Genomic DNA, 20,827 nt, shown 5'->3' on the forward strand with positions numbered 1-20,827 from the left:
GGACAGTGCATTGTGTAAACTTCATAGCTTGGTCTGATTAAATATCTGCACTCATTCCTATTCTTTTTTTGACTCTTCTACTCTTATTCCTGAGTTAAATCCCAGCCACGTGCGCACTTCGCTGTGAGATGGGTCCTCAGCGAAGGCCAAGCAGGCATTACGCCGGACACCCCTCTGCAGAAATCACAGCCTGGCAAACACACGTGCAGTGATAATTTCCAAACACATACCGAGGAGATGGAAGAAACGGCACCCTAAGTGCTGGCAACTTGTAAAACGCACACGACCACGCCCTTTCCACCACTCCATTTATAATTATCTCCAATCCTTTCCCTCAATTCCCTGACACAGATCAGGACTGGCACCGTGCATCCCCCCACCTCTCATAACTGCGAACACGATGCTTAATGGTGGAAGGACCCGCGCGCTGACCACGTATACAATGGCAGACCCGCGCGCACTGTACGAGGCATGCTCGATGGCGGGTGGACCCGCGTGCTGACCACGTGAACAATGGCGGACCCGCGCGCACTGTACGTGGCATGCTCGATGGCGAGCCAACCAGCGCGCTGACCACGTGAACAATGGTGGACTTGCGCGCAACCCGTGATACTTTATCATCGTACAGAACGGGGCACGAATAACACACGTTTGGTCGGGTCTGCACATGGGTTTACAATAACGTCTTACTGTCGGTCTTTGCTCGCCACGGCGGCCACAAATGTCTCCCGTGGAAGGCAGACATCCTCCCGCACCTCCGCCTCAATGCAGCTGCTACCAGGCAGAGTCATGCTGTGTGGCCGGATCGCTCGGGCCACGTGGCGCAACAAGGAGCAGGCACATTGACCAGCACCAACTGTGGGTCGCTGGGGCATGGCACGGGGTTCGGTGCAGGGAGATTCATATCACGGTGCTCAGAGCGAGACGATTCCGCAGCTCGGAACCATCTGGCCGGGAGTAAAGTGGAGCCGCTTCCAGTCATGGCGCCCAGCCCGTGTGCTGGCCGGAGCCCAATCAGAGCGCCAGATTAGGATCATGACACATTGCTTCGGGTAGTTACCCCCGCCCGCACCACGGGATCTATAAAAGAACAGGTCGCAGAGCTGCTAGTTGTCGCCGTTCCTGCTCATTGCTCCTGTCTGCTAGTTCCAGTGTGCTTGTTCCTGCTCGTTGTTTCTGCTCGTCATTCCTGCCCATCATTCCAGTCGACTCATTCTGTCTGGCTTGGGATTGACAACCAATCCATTCACCTGCTGGCTCCACCCTTCTTTACCAATTCACCTGCTGACTCCGCCTTCTTCACCACCTCATTGTCTCTCTCCACCCATTGGCTTCTGACTCCAACCAAGTCCTTCCCTTCACGCCCGACGGTCACATCTCATTCTCTGGACCGACGCTAGCTGCACGAAGTGCCACGAAGCGCCAGCTGTCAGGGAGGTATTGCCCAGCGGAGAATCCCCCCATAACGTATTGGTGGCGTGGTCGGGCAATCGTGCAAGGTATTGAGAGACCGTTAGCCTCATCTCCTCTCCTCTTTTTCTCTTCATGTGTGTGTGTGTGTCCTGGAGCCTGTCCTCACTTAAGTTAACATTGTACAATAATTATATCGGGATAACTCTGCTCTGTGTCTGCTTTTGTAAGTTGCTTGTATATTGCCACAACTCTCACATTTCTTCCTGTCTCTGCTTATTCACTGTGCCACATAGTTTTCTTCACCTGCTTGTAAAAAAATCTCCTTGTAGAAATGTTCCCAGCTCGTTTTTGTCTGTTCTTTCATTGATCCAGCATGGTCCATATCCTAACTTAGCCGGGACTTTATTCCCAATGATCCGTTCCTTTTTAGCCGGTACGTCCTTAGCAGTGTCGCTCAGCTGCATCTGATCCGTTAAAGTGATCCGGTTCAGACAAGGCGTACCGAGGGCGCATCCCCGGGTAATTACATCACGTGGTTATTTTTTAGGCAACCGGATGAACTAGACAGAGGACCCTAAGTCACGTGGTTGAGTTACAGGCATTCATGATCAGTTAGTGACCCGCCGCGTCACGGAATTATCTGTGTGCCACGGCCTGCAATTCCGGGGAGTCTGGTGGGAACCCGAGATAGCTTCCACCCCCTGGTGGTCTTCTCACTGACCCCCGGCCCACAAGATATATATATATATATATATATATATATATATATATATATATATATATATATATATATATATATATATATATATATATATATATATATATATTTGTGGGCCGGGGTTCGGTGGCGATAAACGACCACTTGGTGGAGCAGTGGAGTCGTCTCCCACCGAACACCCGGAATTTAGCTCATAAATCTTGGATAACTCCAAAGGTCACGGGTCCCTTAGCAGACCATGGTCACCAATATTTCGACAGCGTGGGGTAGGGTTAATTGCCCAATTTCAATATACCTAAATACCCACGTCGTCCAACTACCGGGGAACCCACACCCTCGGCCGACTTTGTCCAAATCAAGTCGCTATCACCGACTCGGATCCGGCGTAATCGAGCGGAAGTTACCAAAGCCGCGCCGGACCAAATGAACAATTTACGGCACGAACGGCCTTGCTAATTCTCAAACCCGCACTATGCTAGGCCAATGGAGGAAAGCACAGAAAACGCGATTGAACATTTAACAGGGAATTTATTTTACAATAATAATCGGGGAACGGAACACAGAGCAGAGTTATCACGAGTAAAAGGCAGGCAATGTACAAGCAAAGGAAAGCACTTACACAATTCTACTTAACAGACTGGGTCCATGGATGGACACACACACACACACACACACACACACACAATAACTGGACCTCGTGGATCTATTTCGGTCAAGCCGGGCTGGAGTACCTGTCCGCTTTGTGTGGCCACAACGACTCCGAAACTTTGTGTGGCCACAACGGTCCAGACAACCACACTCCTCCTCTTTAGGAGGGAGGGGCTTCTTCTCCCCACCACTCGCCTGCTGATTGGACGGTGGGTTGTCAGGCGACTCGTGGTGGCCTCCCGATTGGCTTGGGCGCGCATGTGGTGCTCGCCCTCCGCTCATTGGCTGGAGGAAACGCTCTGCTCCTCCTTGGAGCGGAGCTTTGACCCGAGGCGACGAATGCTCCGCCCACGTCCTCAGCCAAAAACACGTGCGTAATGGCGACCGGGTCAAGTGCAGGACGGCATGCTGTTGTTGTCGTTGTAGCTGTTGTATAAAAACCTAACTAAAAAAAAAAAAAAAAAAACTCATAGCGCACACACGAAATTCCCATTAGACAGAAGAAGGGATTCTAACAATAAACACATACTTATCGAAATAACTGAGCTCCGGGGACCGCTGTCTGTCTGTGTGCAATGGCTTCCAGATTCGTAACAAAAAAATATATATATATATATATATATATATATATGTGTGTGTGTGTGTAGCTGCTTAATGCTATTTATGCATGCGCATGGAGAAACAGTCATAAAATTCACTCTTCGTTTGAGCACACACTGCCGTAAAATCTATGAGCTTCCTGTGGTGACTCAGAGCCATAAACTTGAGAACATTTCCAGTGGTGCTGTGATGCGATAGAGGTGTGTTAAGGATGCGAGCCTTACAGAATGTAGCAAACAAGACGCGGTCTTTATATGGAGCAATTTGCTCAACTACATGCGGACAAGCACAAGGACAGAGGGTACATGTGACGAACGAACCGCATTCCCTTAACGCTTGAGGTTCATGATGATAAAAGGACCAAATCTGTAGGAGGGTATTCAATGTGGTGGATCTCAAGACCATGCTGTAATGAGCTACGTTTCACCTCGAGTCAGTAAACATGTAAGACCTTGGAGGGGTTGTATTTCAAAGATTTTACTCAAAGATGTAATTTATTTCAATCGAAAAAGTATATTTATACTTTTCAATGAAGGAGATATAAGTTATAAAGTTCGTAAAAAAATAACAATCTTACTCGACATATATGCCTGTAAATAGAAAAGAACAAAATGGTGTTTCAAGGACGTCATTGTACACCATTCAGAGTGCATTTTGAATATCCTTCGTAGAGGTGTATGAGACCCTCCTCGTTCGCTACATTCCAATGTCCTCCACCTCGTTGAGAAAACATCTTCATCGTTCGGTGCTGCACCTGACCCGACCCTCTTGACCCTGCTGGATACTGCATCCTCTTTATTCAGTACCGTATCTTTGTGTGGCACTGCACTCTCCGGTTCAGTAAGTTTACAACATCCCCCACCACCCCTCCCCCCTCCACTCATCACTGGAGTACGCTAGTACTCCATTTGTAGGGATGGCATGGGGAAAACAATGGCTGTTGTATCAAATGTGAATAAAATGATATGCTGAAAAGCTACTATAACGTGAAGTCATACAGTGAAGTTGTAAGCCTTTTTGAAAGCCATACTTTTCATCCTCAAGCATTTTTAGAACTAATGAGAGTAATAAAGACATCAGAATACATTGCTAAAGTACCAAATCAAGAAATCGCAAAAATCACCAAATTGTACGTCATGTCTCATCAATTTCAGCAGACAGCCTTGCACAATAAAATAAGGGGTGGCAGGATGGTCGAGAGGTATGCTCACTCGCCTCTAAGCAGTCTACATTGATATACCACGATGAAGAAGTCAATTAAAAAACTTTCACGATAGATCTGAATAAACAAATTGATAACAATTCGTTTAAGTGTTCAAGTACAATGCCACATAAAAACTTATATTTCATGAGGGCACTGGCACACAAGGACCTACTCTTTTCAAAATGCAATACAGGACATCTCCAGCTTCCTAAAACAAGTGCACGACTTTTACAAGTGCCAAATCATCACAAGCCTATAAAAAATGTGATAAAATGAGTGGATTCACGAGGCTTGAAATAACACAAGAAAGGGTTTATTACTTACGAAATCTAAAGATTTCGTAAGTATATTGATGACTTCTGTCCTCTGTGTGTTTGTTTGTTTGTGTGTGTTTGTGTGTTTGTTTGTTTGTAGGCACGATAACTCGAGAACAGAAGAAGCTACCAATGTCAAATTACACCACATGATTCAGGAGGGTGATGGCTTGCGCTGATTAGATTTTGGTCAAAATCGGTCAAAGGTCAAGGTCACGGTAAGGTCAAGCATAATTCCGTAAATTCATGTGGAGAAATGGAGTATTTTTGCTTCGGTCGACATTACGAGTTCGTTTTAACTTCGATTTTAATTTTGTCTTCGGTTTTTGCGATCGCTTTGGACGCTTAAAACTCGGTTGTCGAAATTCTGGTAAAAATCGGATGTTTTGGAGACGTTTTAAGATTGTATAAAAAATATTTCACTCGCCACGTCACGGCTCGTCACGTGGTGCAGCGCGCTCGAGCAGAGGCGTCGTTGAGTCACGTAAAGGTTTTCCGTGTGCGCGCTGACGGTGTTTTTGATAAAGATGGTGTTTAAAAGTCATTTTTTTTATCCCAATAAAGGTTATCGTCGCATGCCTGACTCGCTAAGCCGTTGGATTATGTAAGGATTGTTGGTGGATGGCCGAATATTACGGTTTTGTGACTTTGATAAAATAATATTAAATAATTGCGTGGAGAAATGCAGATTTTTGCTTCAGTCGACGTTACGATTTTTGATGGTTTGGTACAGAATCATCGTAGAAACTTCTGGTTTGCGTCGCTACCTTCTCTCGAGGCAGCTTTTATTAGACAAGGTCAGAGGTCAAGTTGACGATTTCCTAAGTACCAGTCTATGACTGCTTGTTTATTTATTAAAAGAGGAAGGTCAGTGGAGATGAAGGAAGAGAAATCAGTAAACAAAAAATGTGTAAAAATAAAAATAAAGAAGGATAAACGTACTTTGTTCTTCCACATTGCACAAATCAAGTTGGCGCTGTGGACGTGTCCTGTAAAAACATGATCAAAATGGAGGAAAAAGGAGACGTTTCAGTACAATCAGAAACATTTTGGCTGAGCTCCATTTCCGTTTGTTCATCGAGTTTACACTTCATTTTCAGCAAATGTAGGCATAAGAACTTCATAATATGGACACCCGTCACCAGTCCGACTACCGGAGGAGATATAAACAATACAACATGGCATATTACCTTTTGATCACGCATGTGTTTTCCCAAAGATTAGATTCATTTTAAAATTCAAGTTGTTGTCCACCTCAAGATGAGGATATAAAAACGGAATTTTTTCTTTTATTTATCCTTGCTTAAAATACTCGTTTTAAAGTAAAAATTTCAATTTGAAATCTGATGTTTAATGAAACAACAGGTGTTTATGAAAACAAACAAATTGTGGCTCTGTTATTAACCTTGTTGCGCTCTTTCCCAAACCTACCACTGTCCCTCGACTATCCTCATAAATCACTCAATTTTCATCTTTGAGCAAATGTTTTCTCTGAGACCCTCACAATCTTACTTCGTCACATCACATTGACTCGAAAAATGGGAAAACACCCTCCTCCACTCCTGTTTCCAAGACTACCTATACTTTGGTGCCCATGATAATCTGATTTATAGCAGACATTGTACTTTATCGGAGTGATGGCACACTCGACGTGACCAGCATTTTGGGACAATAAAAGTGAGTGAGACGGCAGACTTTAAACTGGAGGACGATGTCATGCTCTACTCGTCCAGGCAGAGACAAAAGAGTAAAAGGTGATGTTGGAGAATCCATCACGGCCAAATATGCGAGCAAAGCAGCAAATACCACAACTCAGTACGAGATCTGGAAGTCAATTTGAAGAGGGTCGAACAGTATATCCGCATTTTGAGTGATCATCCATCCTTCCATGTGGAGGGCCGTGCCAACAAGCAGGATATAAGGCTCAAGAAAAGCTTTTCTCTTTATAAGCGACGGTCCATCATGATTCAGTGAGTTGTCTTTCAATGTAATTTACATTTGATAGAATCTCATAATAATTAATTGATACGTTCTGTGGACCATTGGTATAATGAAGATTCCATGATATTGGGACTACCACACCCACACCCCACCCAATTTATACTACATGAGAGATGTCTGTCGATGTGTTTGTCTGTGTCGCAATGTTTCTTAGAGACGGCCAAACAGATCTTTGTCAAACTTTCAGAGGTTCATCATCATCATATTCTACAGTGTATGAGGACAAAAAAGTTTTGGTAAAAAAAAACAAATAATCATAATAATAATAATTAAAAATCGCTCTATCGTGCCTTAACCTTTGTAGCTAAATGAAAGTTAATATTAAATTATCCCCGACCCCATTCCTTTGCCCCCCCCCCCCCACCCCAAAAGAGTTTTAGGCCTCCACAACAAAAAACAAAATTGCATTACTTCAAAATGCCAACAGCACTGGGCAACATCCCTGCTAGTGATTTCATAAAATATAGCAAAAGTGTTCTTAGATCAGCATGCTGTAAGCATGGAAGAGACTATTAAGCAGAAAAGTATAAACATGCTGCTACTTGTGCTTTCTGAAGCTAGAGAGAGCAGGGTTTGACAAACCGCATCATCGGATGCCTGAGGCTTGTGCTTTTTCACTGCCTGGCTGTTTGAACTTTCATTGATCAATTGTTTCTTTGCTACTTTAACCAAACAAGATATTTTCCATTTTACTGACCTATTTTGCTCACCATTGTCCCAGAGTGATAATTAGCCTTGTCTGTTCCCAAAGGGATGGGAGAGGACATTGTAATCGGTTTGTGTGCCGGTGCATGTGTTTCGGTCAGTGATTCCACACAAAGAGCAATTTTAACATTATACCCCAAGCACCCTCAAGCACAGCTCGACACAGTTGTCTAACCTAACCATGACATTCCTACATCTAATTTAACCACATGTTGATATTGTACCTTTATCGTGTATTATCCAAAAGTTATCCGTGCTCGCTCCTGAGTGTGATTTTTTTCCAGCACCGCGCATAGTATGCCGCAAGATAAACAGACTCGACTGGAGTGCCCAACTCGTCTTTGGGACGGTCTGACAAAGTTGTCGAATTTGACAGTAAGCCGTCTGATTTTATGTGTAAAGGGACGAAAGTCACGACCTTGAGGTTCAGGGACACGGCTTTGATTTGTTGTCTGGTTTGCCCGCTTCCTCATTCGGGTTGATAAGGGGGAGGCGGAGGGGGGGGGTTAGAATTATTTTCTTCACTCTTGTGAAAGGTCAGCAGAGGCATGTCTCAATTGCGCACGTGTTGCTGCCCAAAAGGTTGAGTCATTCTATGTTCAATTAAAGGTAAGATAACTCGAGACAAATTCAAATATATATTAATTTTAATCCCTTTTCTGATGTGCACACATGAAGCATGGCCCCGTACCAATCATTCGCATTCACCTTTTCATTTATTTTTTTTTCCACCTCCAGCAGATGTCACAGAATGGCAGTTATGTCCAAGTGCAAAAAATAAAACTAGATCATGTTCTGTTCCCTATCTAAGCTTGCTGAAGACCTCAAGCTTCTGCAGAAATTTGACCTCACCCTATATTTATGCATCTCAAAGCAGGCCACCTTTATGCTAGGGTGGTACTTGCATCTAGCTTTATCAGTCTTCCGTCATTTCCGCATCCACAATTTATTCTCATGCTGGGTGGAGGTGGAAGCTGCCCTTCAGGTGGACTTGGAGGTTAAAAACAGAGGAAAACTAGAGGGGGAGCACTCGGTAGAGTGCAAAACCTCCGCCGCCAATACTGCTGGGTAACTTAAGTGAACCTGATATCCTATTCATTGTAGGTCAAAACGGATCGCACTCTACTGAACCACGATTGAATAAACTAAACTAGATCGACGCGCATGTAGAAATGCCAAAAAAAAAAAAAAAAAAAATCGAAATTTTTTTGAAAAAAAAGTTGAAAATTTTTTTTTTTTTTTCTCTGACAAATTTATTTCTTTTTGGTTGGAAATCACTTAAAACATGAAGAAATGCAAAAACAAAAATTCAAATATTTTTCAAATAAAATCGAATTTTTTTTGAAAAAAAAAGTTGCAAAATTTAGTTTTTTTTTTCTCTAACAAATTTATTTATTTTTGGTTGGAAATCACTTAAAACATGTAGAAATGCAAAAACAAGAATTCAAATATTTTTTCAAAATGGCCGCCATAGTGGCCATATTGGACTTTGGACCAAGTACAAAATCTAATGGCATGATCCTTGGACCATACCTAATCCCCCCCCAAGTTTCGTCGAAACCCGTCCAGGAGTTTTTCCGTAATACTGTTCACAAACAAACAAACAAACAAACAGACAGAGGTGAAAACAGTAACCTCCGGCCATCTTCGATGGCGGAGGTTAATAAATAATTCAATAAAGTAATCCAGTCTTCATCTACGTCCCTCAAAAACGGCATTTCCTGTTCACTATCTGAGCAGTGGACACGATCATCATTCCAGACTTACCGAATAAATTACTTGCCTTCAGTTTTTGAAAAGTTAAACACTGGAAGGTGGTTTTTAAAAAAAATCGTTTAAAAAGCCTTCACCAAAGTATGAAAAACAGATTATAAGTGACAAATTGAGTTGAGAAGGGAATGGAACAGTATGAAGATTAGTTTGTGATGGAGAAGGAACAAAGTGTGATGAAGAAATGGGGTCTCACCTCCACTGTCGGATGCACATCCATACAAAGGCAACAAGGTAGAAGGGCAGGAAGAGGGTGCAGCAGAACACGATGGCATACATGTACACCTTATCTGAATGGGGAGAGGGTTGGAGGAGGAGAAAGGAATGATATATTTGCATAAAGTCACCAACTTACATCGATTTGATTTGCGTCGTTTCGAAAGAAGGTCATTAACACATTATGGGACAATAGTAGATTTAAGTCACGCGAGTCCGATATAAGGTCGTTTGAAATTTTTTAAGTACAGTAATATAGTGTGCCTTGCAATATTTAAAAATACAATAGCGCACCATCTGCCAGTGTAGAAGCGACCCGCTTATGGAGAGCAGACAACATGGAAAGCGCTCAGTGGATGCCGCATCACTTTATCTCCCAGCGACATGTGTTTCACCCCGTGGTGAAGTGTACTTTGGTATACGTTAGTGAAGGTTAAGTTAAGTTAGGGTGACCAAAAAGTTTTTTTTTTCCCTGGCAACACATTCTCCCGCAATAACGTGAAGTATACGGGAAAAAAAATTGTATCTGAATAATGTCTTTTCATAAAATGTCAATTTTTTGAAACGCATCCACACAGGAAAGGGTTTTGAAAGTCCTGCTAAATGAAAGGATTTTGAAAGTGCTAAAGTGTTCTAAAGTGTTCAAGTATATAATCCAATTGAATGGTACTCGGTAGAGCGCATACCGCCACCGTATTGCCTGATCCAGGAGAACATATCGGGCCCAACACATTTTTGAAATATCAGCTATATATCGTATTTGGCCGTTTCTCCCAACGATGAAGATCCACGTTAAAAATTAAATAACTCTCATATCCGGATCCGAAACTTCACCAAAATTGAATCAATTCTTCCTTGTCACACACCCAACCTGTCCACCAAGTTTCATCCGAATCCGTGCACGACTTTTTGAGATATCGGGCCATATATATAGTTTTTGGCCCGATCTCTCAATGGAGAAGAATCACTGAAAAAATTCTAGTAGTCGGATCCGGATCTTCATGAAAATCGAATCAATTCATCCTTGTCACACACCCAACCTAACCAACAAATTTCATCCAAATCTGTCCACAACTTTTTGAGATATCCTGCACACAAACAGACAAACAGACAGACAGACAGACAGACAGACAGACAGACAGGGGTGAAAACATTTCCTCCTTCCACCTTTGGTGGTGGAAATACAAGGAAATCAGACACAGGTGGAGGCCATTCAGCCCATCATGCCTGCATGAACACCATACTAATTTATCAACACAAGATCCAAGGAAGAAAATGCAAATTTTAGAATTATTTTAAGTTTATGTATTTTTTTTTTCTTCTTGTTCTCCTTAGGGGAGGGGGCATGGGCTTCGTTAGAAACACACAACATCAACCACACAACACTCCTTGACGAGACCCCACCAACAGCACTCCGTACACAATCAATGTTCAAACTACCTAAAAGTCCTGTCAACATCCCGATACCCCTCTATCTCCATAACTTCCAGGTACCTATCTCATTCCAATTTAAACTTATCTACTGTTTCTGCTGCCACTACCTTTCCAGGGAGGCCATTCCATGCATTAACTTCTCTCTGAGTAAAAGTCCCCTTACCTTACTACCGTCTCAACTCTGCTCTTCTTTACTCTCAGGCCCCTGATCAACTCTGTTGAATAATTCATCTGCACTTATTTTATCCATACATTTCATTATCTTAAACATCTCTATCATATCTACTCAGAACCGCCTTCTTTCTGGTGTATAACCTGTCTCCTTCAGCCGCTCCTGGAACCAATCTAGTAACCCTGCGCTGAACCCTCTCCATGGCATATATATCCTTCCTGAACTGTGGTGACCAAAACAGCACACAATATTCTAGACGTGGCCCTCACAAAATTCCTGTACAATGCTAACACCACCTCTTTAGATTTATAAATGATCCCCCACTGAATACAACCTAAAACCCTATTTGCTCTACCTATAGCTGTCTGGCATTGTGCTGAATGCTTACCTCCCATATCTATTACCACCCCCAGATCCTTCTCCTGTGTGACACGCTCCAACATTACCACTTGCATCATGTAATCTCTATTTTCATTATTCTTTCCCATCCCTAACACCTTACACTTGCTCAGGTTAAATTCCATCTGCCAATCTTCTGCCCAATCTATACAAGTATCGATACTTTCCTGAACCTGATCACCACCCCCTCTGCGCTCCACCTTTCTTCGAAGCTTTGCGTCTCTGCAAATTTGGAAAGATTACTCTTCACCCCATTATCCAAATCGTTGATGGAAATAATGAATATTAATGTTCCGAGTCCTGATCCTGAGGGACCCCACTACTTACATTCTCCGAGCAAGATATCCTCCCACTCACAGCCACTCTTTTTTTTTTTTTTGTATACCTTGGTCGAGGCTCGTATGAGAGCTAACACACAACTCACAGTAAGGAGGCATGAGACAAGAGGGGCGGGAGTGGAAGGGACAAAACATTGGGGAACAGACACATTAGGTGAACTGTGGAAGGGAGAGGGATGGGGATGGGACGGGGAACATGGCGAAGAGAAGATGGACATTACAGGGACTTTCAGGAAGGAAAGCAGGAGAATTGAAGGAAGTGGGCTTGGGTGGATTATTGGGGGTAGAAAAGATCGAGGATTTGGATGGGGGAAGATAAGAGGTGGTGGTGAACAGCTGTTTTGAAAGCCTGGAGGGAAGAATGGGAAAGAATAGAGTGAGGAAGTTTATTCCAAAGGCGGGAAAAAAGAGGAATGAAAGAGTGAAGATGAGCAGTGATTCGTGATTTTGGTAGTTTTACCAGAAGGGGGTTGTTGGCGGACCTTGAGCGCCCTGTGGAAATGTGGTTGGGACAAATCGCAGAGAGAGCAGGGGGGCAAGGCTGGAGAGGAGTCGGTAGAAGACAGAAAGACCACCGACCAACCTGCGGTGATTGAGTGAGACGCCCAAAGACTCAGCTTCATTGCGGGAGATGCCAATGATCTTAAAAGCCCTGGTTTCGACAGCGTGAAGTCGAGAAAGGTTGGAGGCAGGAGCACCAGCCCAGAGGGGAGAGCAGTACTCCATCAGGCTACGGACAAAAGCTTTGTAAGTGGTCAGGAGCTCAAGAGGGCCGAGGAAGGACTTTGCACGACGGAGGATTCCCAGTCGGCGACTGGCTTTTGAGGCAAGGTTGGAAATGTGACTTTCCCAGGAAAGGTCATGGCAGATAGTGAGACCCAGAAGCTTGAAAGAAAAGACTTCTTCCAGAGGATTGTTGAGAAAGTGGATGGGTGGGTTTTGTAAACGGTCCTTGCGAAGAGACATAGTGAGAGTGTGAGATTTGTCTGGATTGAAAGACATGTTCCACGTGTTGGACCAGTTTGTGATTTTATCCAGATCTGCAGTGAGCGAAGAAGCTGCTGCTTGCCGGTCTGAGGGATGACAGATGGTACGGCAGAGGGTGGAGTCGTCGGCAAAGAGAAATAGAGGATTTTCCAGAGAGTCCGAGAGATCATTGATGAAAACCAGAAAAAGAACAGGGCCCAGAACGCTACCTTGAGGAACTCCAGCCTGCACAGGAAGAGGGGATGAAAGAACTCCATTTAGGGCCACACGTTGACTGCGACAGGAGAGGAAGTCTGCGAGCCATGAGTGGAGATGGCCTTGAATACCATGGGAAGAGAGTTTGGTGAGTAGGGCAGGGTGCCAGACTGTGTCAAAAGCACGTGATATGTCCAGGGATACGGCTCGGATTTCCTGTCTGGCATTGAGGACCTCCATCCATTGATGGGAGAGCAGTAGCAGCATATCCAGGGTAGAGTGACCTGGTCTGAAACCAAATTGATGATTGGAAATCAAGCCATTGGAGAAGAGGAAGGATTTCATGTCTGAAGCGATTTGCTTCCTATCACAAAGCTAGTTTGCAATCCAATTAGCGACCTGACCACCACTCCACAAGCCCTCACTTTGGCTCACAACCTCCAATGTGGTACCTTATCAAATGCCTTCTTGAAGTCGAGTTATACTATATACACTGCCTTTCCCTCATCCACCCAATCAGACACTGCCTCATAGAACTCTAAAAGATTTGTTAAACAGGAACTACCTTTGGTAAACCCATGCTGACGACTTTGAATGAGTTTGTATTTATTTAAATGGTTCCTCATCTGGTCCTTAATTAACGTCTCCAACACCTTCCCCACAACTGAAGTCAAACTTACAGATCTATAGTTTCTCAATTATTCTCTGGATCCTTTCTTAAATAATGATGTTGCATTTGCTACTCTCCAATCCTCCGGTACCTGTCCTGACTCCAGGGAATTATTGAAAATATCCATTAACATCTCGCTTTCCTGCTCAGCCATCTCCATCAACACTCTCGGTTAAATATTGTTACGAATTCGCGCCCACCGGTGTGCGATCGATATCGTTTTTCTAATAGCAGCCGCGTCGCCCACCGGACGGACAATTCAGTGGTGACCTTCCGGAACAACGCCGGAACCCTGTCACGGGTGGGTTCTTAATCCCACCACGGCCGAGCCAATTTTCTACCCGCGCAAAATAGGGTCAATCGCTGAATATCGATATACCTAAGCACACGCACGGGTAGCCTACCGGGAGACCGTACCTCGATGCAGGTCGGCTTGGACACGTTCCGCTCAAGCAGTCCGTTCCGTTCTTCAGTGATAACCGAGCGGGTATTATCGCCCAACCTCTCCGGATCCGATTCTATTTAACGGGTATTTAAAACCCAACTAATATTCCGCAATACGAGATGGCATTCCAATAAGGGAAAGAGGACACGATGAACGGGTTTAACATTTAAATCAGCACATTTATTACTAAACACGTATACAGGCAAAGCAATGAAAACACGTATGCAGTAAAACAATCATGCACGGGACGGGGGCAAATACACGAGCAAGGTGAAAGCACTACGACCATCTCTCAGCAATTATCATTTACAAGCACTTACACAGTTCTACTTAGAGACGGCGCCACCAACATTCATTCAAAAGAAAAGACCACCCTCAAAGACAAGGGAGTCAGACAGGGTCCGTAGACCTTTATACCGTGGAGCCTTGGTGACCGAACGGGCCCCACGAGACCGTTGCAGGTTACTTGCACCCTCATGGTGCCTTGATGGGCGAGTCGCGACGTCTGTCCCCATGGCAGCTAGGATAGCCACGGCTCACTCGGGCCTTCCACGGGGCCGGCGAGCTCTCTCCGGCGCTCTTCACTCGGACGTGAAGGTCTGCGCCACAGAGCTGGCAGAGCAGCGCCTCCAGTCCACATCTCTGGTGCCATGCCCGGACTCCCCACCGACTGCAAGCTCCGACGAACGGGTCGTTCCACGGATCGCTTCTCCACAGACATGCCACCACGAGCCTAAGATCCCGACCAAGAAGACCACCAGAAGAAACCACCAACACTCACTCCTTGGCGTCCCGCATGCCCTTATATTCCTCCTGGCTTCTTGCTCCGCCCTCCTTCGAGCTCATCTGGGAAGCTTCGAGAAAGGAGGCGTTCCTCAGTTCCAATGCCTCGCTCCGCCCTCCTTCCAGCTCCTGCGGGAAGCTTCCAGAAAGGAGCCATTACCCATTTCCAGCGCCTCACTCCTATGAACCGACCAATGACGAACGATCTCCCCTTTGCGGTGCGCGGGAAAACAGGCAGGAAAATCCGCGCGCCACTGATATACCTTGTTCTTTTTCCTTGGCGTTCTCGGAATCCCTTGTTCCTTTCGCTTTGTAGAGACGGTTTTTATGAGCGGAGAGGGTTGCCGCAGGGTGTGTGGAGAAGGGGGATTGGCAGTTGGTGTAGTAGGGAATGTGGTTAGGTGTGGTTGGTGGTTGAGGCGATCGTGATTGTTGTGATGGTGGCGTTGTGAAGGTGGTTGTGGTGGTTGAAACGTGGTTGGTCCAAAATAACAATAGTAAAGAAAAACGGCTATCTCAAAGGATCACAGCCCTGTTTCACGAATAAAGCCCATTAAACAACAGTGGGGAAGTCTAAAAGAACACAGAGATATCGATCTAACTGAACAAAGGACCTTTATGGTGTTCTGCGAATTTCCACAGCCGTAACAATATTATCTGGACCCGGAGCCATATCTTCTCTTAGATTACCGAGCTGTTCCTTCGCTTCCTCCACTCCAACCTGGATCTTATGTAAAAGCCCTTCCTCACCTCCTTGATAGATACTCTCCGCTCTTGGCAATTCTCCTGACCGTTCTTGTGTAAAAGTTGAAGCAATATACCTGTTTAATAAGTCTGCCATCTCACTTTCCTCACCAACCACTCTCCCGGTGCAATTCCTCAATGGGCCCACACTGGTCCTAACCTGTTCTTTTCGCCTGATATACTTAAAGAAAGCCTTGCTGTTATACTTAATATTCTTAGCCATGTCCTTCTCATCCTCTCTTTTGGCTTACAGAGTAATTTTCTTAACTTGCCTCTGTATACTCCGATAGTGATAAAAAAGGATGTGATATAAAAGAGGTAATGTGATATAAAATAGTGATATAAAAGAGGTAATGAAATAAAGATTTTAAAAGTTGAATAACTTTTCGGATGTTTACTGTCGTTGATGCACCATCTTTTACACCACCTTATTTCACACATTACATTCTGTCTTCGTGCGTGTTGTTTATGTCCTTTATGACGTCCTTAAAAACAGTAAATTTCCTCTTTGGAATGATTTTTAATTTTATTTCACTGTCAGACAAGCAGACAGTGAAAACTTTTATCTCACTCCTCTGCACATGCACAATCGGGAGGAATTTACAGCCAAAGTACAGATAATAATCTGCAGGTTTGTTTTCTGAATCATGTTTCGATTGAAGATCAAAATATAACATTCAATTTGAATTAAGTTGTTCCTCGATCATAAACTGAGGTTTGTATTCAGACAGACAGAAAGACAGACAGACACACAGACAGAGACAAAGTGAACCAATTGCTGAATGATTAGCGATACTAGCAGGCACTCCTGCCCTCCAGGTGGGAGTACCCTTCTCAACCCACCTTCGGTGGTCAATGTGCTGCGGAATATTCTTAGTAATTGACTTTATAATTTTTGAAAGAAATTTTATTGGATCACAACAAATCGTACTTCCGATCAAAAGATAAAGGAAAATGATTTGCAATACCGGCTACAACCAAAGGGGGTGCTATTTCCACTACATGTCAATTTTTAGCTCACCTGGACTTCAGTCAGGTGAGCTTCTGCAATTGAGCAGTATCCGTAGGTGAGTAAGTGAGTGAGTGAGTTGTAAACACTTCAGTCATTATTGCTTGAACCAAACGTTTTTGATGAAACTTGGCCACAAGCTTCATATCTGATGCCTACCGAAGGTGTATTGACCGCATCAAAATCTGTGCTCATGAAAAGGGGTCTACGGGGTTTTTTTTGACCTCCGCAAAATAGGTATTTGCTCTCTTCTCCAAAACCACACACACACAATTTTGATGAAACTACCACAACCTTCATCACCCATGATGGACCGAAGTTTATCGACTGCATAAAAATCTTCACTCATTAAAGGGGACTACTTGAGGGATTTGACCCCCAAAATAGGTGTTTTCTCTCTTCTCTGAAACTACACACACGACTTCGATGAAACCTGACCACAACCTTCATCAACTGTCTCTAACCCTAACATCATAACCCTAACCCTAACCCTAACCCTAACAAATTGTCACGAGCCGCATTCATGCCTTTGACACTTTTCCTCTCGTCCATGAGGCACCACCAAGTACTCCGTTTCTTGTATGCATGTTGTCCTGGCCTAAGGTACATTTTGCTAGGGCCCCCTTCGAAACCCGTATCCGTAGCTGCCTAGATAAGGACGGGTTATAGATGAATGATAACGTTATCGTGAATGCTTTGCTTGTGTCGTGTCCCCCGATGCTTCCTCAATAAATCTGGCTGATTCATACGAAATTTGCCACCCTGAATTTATTCGTGTCGCACTGAAGAACAATCGCTCGATTTGTATTTAAAACTAAACTGGCTACAGACTGCGGCAGACTTCGCTTGGTCTCTGATCAAACCCAGTCTGTAGCCGGGGTGTATATCCCCAACTGGCAAGGCACAGGGGTACTTTGGTGTCGTGATCTGAGGAGCGTGACCCGAGACCTGTGCCGAACTAGCCGGCGTTATAACCCCTGAGACGGCAGTGTTGTTAAGTGCCGCCAAATCAACAACAGTATTTCCTCTCTTCTCCGAAGCTACACACACGACTTCGACAAAACTTGACCACAACCTTCATCACCCTTGATGTGCCAAAGTTTGTTCACGGCATTAAAAAAAAATTCAGGGTCTAAAAGGGTCTGCAGGGGGTTTGTGTGACTGCTGCTCCTGATCCAGATAGTCCTATTTTTAAGTTTGAGTGACATCCACATTTTCTCCATTAAAATAAGAATTGCATGCAAGAGTCAGATGTAGATTATATGGATTGAAGAGTGGCAGTGTCAGTGGTTGCCAAAAGACTGTGTCAAAGATAGATGAGCAGTGGAATACATTATGATTGATGGGAGGGGGAGGGGAGGGAGAGAGAGGGAACAAATCAGGGGGAACAAATGACACAATCGACCATTCTAACATCCATCCCATTCAATCAATCCCCTCACTGTCCTTCTGGGAACTCACGTGAGATGGTTTTTGTGATTTCAACCTCCAGCTCTTTCACTCGATGGTCAGTGTCCACCACTTCCTCTGGACAGAAATAGTACACACTCAGCACCCAATAAGGTACACGTTTTCACCACGATTATTGATTAAAGATAGGTGTGTGCAACAATTGGATGGCCAGCAGGGACATCATCTTAAACAGTTGTGACAGAAAAATGAAAGAATAAAGGAATTCACAATTTATGCAGTTTTGCCAAGGATGGGACGAGAGAGAGGAGAAAGAGAGCGAGAGCGAGAAGAAAGAGAGAGGAGAAAGAGAGAGGAGAAGAGAAGAGAGAGGAGAAGAGAAGAGAGAGGAGAAGAGAAGAGAGAGGAGAAGAGAAGAGAGAGGAGAAGAGAAGAGAGAGGAGAAGAGAAGAGAGAGGAGAAGAGAAGAGAGAGGAGAAGAGAAGAGAGAGGAGAAGAGAAGAGAGAGGAGAAGAGAAGAGAAGAGAGAGGAGAGGAGAAGAGAGAGGAGAGGAGAAGAGAGAGGAGAGGAGAGGAGAGAAGGGAGAGAGAGACAAGGGAGAGAGAGACTAGGGAGAGAGAGACGAGGGAGAGAGAGACGAGGGAGAGAGGGAGGAGGGGGAGAGAGACGAGGGAGAGAGAGACGAGGGAGAGAGAGACGAGGGAGAGAGAGACGAGGGAGAGAGAGACGAGGGAGAGAGAGACGAGGGAGAGAGAGACGAGGGAGAGAGAGACGAGGGAGAGAGAGAGACGAGGGAGAGAGAGAGACGAGGGAGAGAGAGAGACGAGGGAGAGAGAGAGACGAGGGAGAGAGAGAGACGAGGGAGAGAGAGACGAGGGAGAGAGAGAGACGAGGGAGAGAGAGACGAGGGAGAGAGAGAGACGAGGGAGAGAGAGACGAGGGAGAGAGAGACGAGGGAGAGAGAGACGAGGGAGAGAGAGACGAGGGAGAGAGAGACGAGGGAGAGAGAGACGAGGGAGAGAGAGACGAGGGAGAGAGAGACGAGGGAGAGAGAGACGAGGGAGAGAGACGAGGGAGAGAGAGACGAGGGAGAGAGAGAGACGAGGGAGAGAGAGAGACGAGGGAGAGAGAGAGACGATGGAGAGAGAGACGAGGGAGTGAGAGAGACGAGGGAGAGAGAGAGACGAGGGAGAGAGAGAGACGAGGGAGAGAGAGAGAGAGACGAGGGAGAGAGAGAGACGAGGGAGAAGAGAGAGGAGAAGAGCGAGGAGAAGAGCGAGGAGAAGAGAGAGGAAGAGAGAAGAGAGAAGAGAGAAGAGAGAAGAGAGAAGAGAGAGAGAGAAGAGAGAAGAGAGAGAAGAGAGAGATAAAAAAGAAAGAAGAGAGAGATAAGAGAGAGGAGAGCATACGTTATTCTTTATGAAAAAACACACACACACACACACACACACACACACACACACACACACACACACACACACACACACACACACACACACACACACACACACACACACACACACACACACACACACGGCCCATCGACTATTTTTCAGGAATCAGCAGGTTGGAGTCAGTGTGATTTCTGACTGCAGTATGTACTGTATTTATACAGCCTCAAACACCTTGGATAGTTTCACCGAAAAACAACGTTGCATTTATATAGACGTTTCTGGGATATGTTCACAAAGTTTAATCTTTATAAAGAGCGGCATGGATCGGGAGAACGGCTTGGAAATCGGGTGTTATCTCACAACTCGCTCAGGATGACGAAGCACGGGCCACTCGCTCAGGATGACGGAGCACGGGCCACTCGCTCAGGATGACGGATGATCCCTTTAACTTTAAAGCCGGTCTTAATCGCATACGCAGCAGTTAAAGAAAAAATGAATTCGTTCAAATAATGACTTCATCCACAAAAGAGTTGCTGCTTATGTAGAACAGCCCTGGAGACATCGCAAAGTTTAATCTCCCGTTGAATAAACATTGCAGATAATGCGCTATGTTGCCTGCTCATCTGTGCATGCGTCATGTGGTTAATTGTTTGCGGTCCGCACAAATGTTACAATTTTATTTTAAGACGTCCATTTTCCACCAGATTTGCTTTGATACCCTGTAGAGTACTTCACAAAACCTCCGAAAATATAGACACAGATCGAGCAGATGCTATGGATAAGCAGTTCCTCTGAGGGACTGGGTACGTCGTCGAGCAGTAAATGCATCGTCACATAGCTGAATGAAGCTAGTTAATTTTGGCGCATTCTTAAATCTTTTGTTCACTGAACTGAACAAAACTGAAATAATATTTCGATGACATACTTTAATTAGTCTGTGAGAGTGGATCATGGAAAATCGTATCATATAATGCATGAAATTGCTTCAAGCTCTCAAGTTAAAAACTTTCGCACTTAAAAAAGCGATGTATTCAGCAATTCGTAGCTATGATGACCAGGCATTCAATTATATGACTGAGGAAAGTGGGGGAAAAAAAAAAAAACTTTATCGTTAAGAAATTGTTGCTGCCTGTTCCAAGGCATGGTTGAAGCAGGCCAAAAAAACATGGCGGCTTCAGACCTGGGCGAGGTTACCTAGGAGATGCCTTCAGAACCCAAAGAGCGAGGTGGCCGAGGATGCGCCTGATGAAGGATAAA

At 44.7% G+C, this 20,827-nt stretch overlaps 1 protein-coding gene across 7 annotated transcripts in view; it reads right to left on the reverse strand.

Annotated features, from left to right (window-relative positions):
* Positions 1–20,827, reverse strand: part of LOC147031033 (SID1 transmembrane family member 2-like) — a 76,331-nt gene that overhangs the window by 39,833 nt on the left and 15,671 nt on the right. For all 7 annotated transcript variants that reach the window (XR_015056635.1, XR_015056637.1, XR_015056636.1 and 4 more), the window contains exons 8-10: positions 18,227–18,292; positions 9,570–9,663; positions 5,840–5,886 (exon numbers count right to left, since the gene is read on the reverse strand). Coding sequence is in view for 4 of the 7 variants with exons in the window: in XM_085875706.1 (XP_085731832.1) it covers positions 5,840–5,886; positions 9,570–9,663; positions 18,227–18,292 (207 nt within the window). In the remaining 3 variants the exon portion in view is untranslated. The remainder of the gene's footprint in view (positions 1–5,839; positions 5,887–9,569; positions 9,664–18,226; positions 18,293–20,827) is intronic.

This window comes from Eptatretus burgeri, chromosome 3 (assembly GCF_056783735.1).
Source record: "Eptatretus burgeri isolate ZD-2024b chromosome 3, Ebu_testis_v1, whole genome shotgun sequence".
Lineage (NCBI taxonomy): Eukaryota > Metazoa > Chordata > Myxini > Myxiniformes > Myxinidae > Eptatretus > Eptatretus burgeri.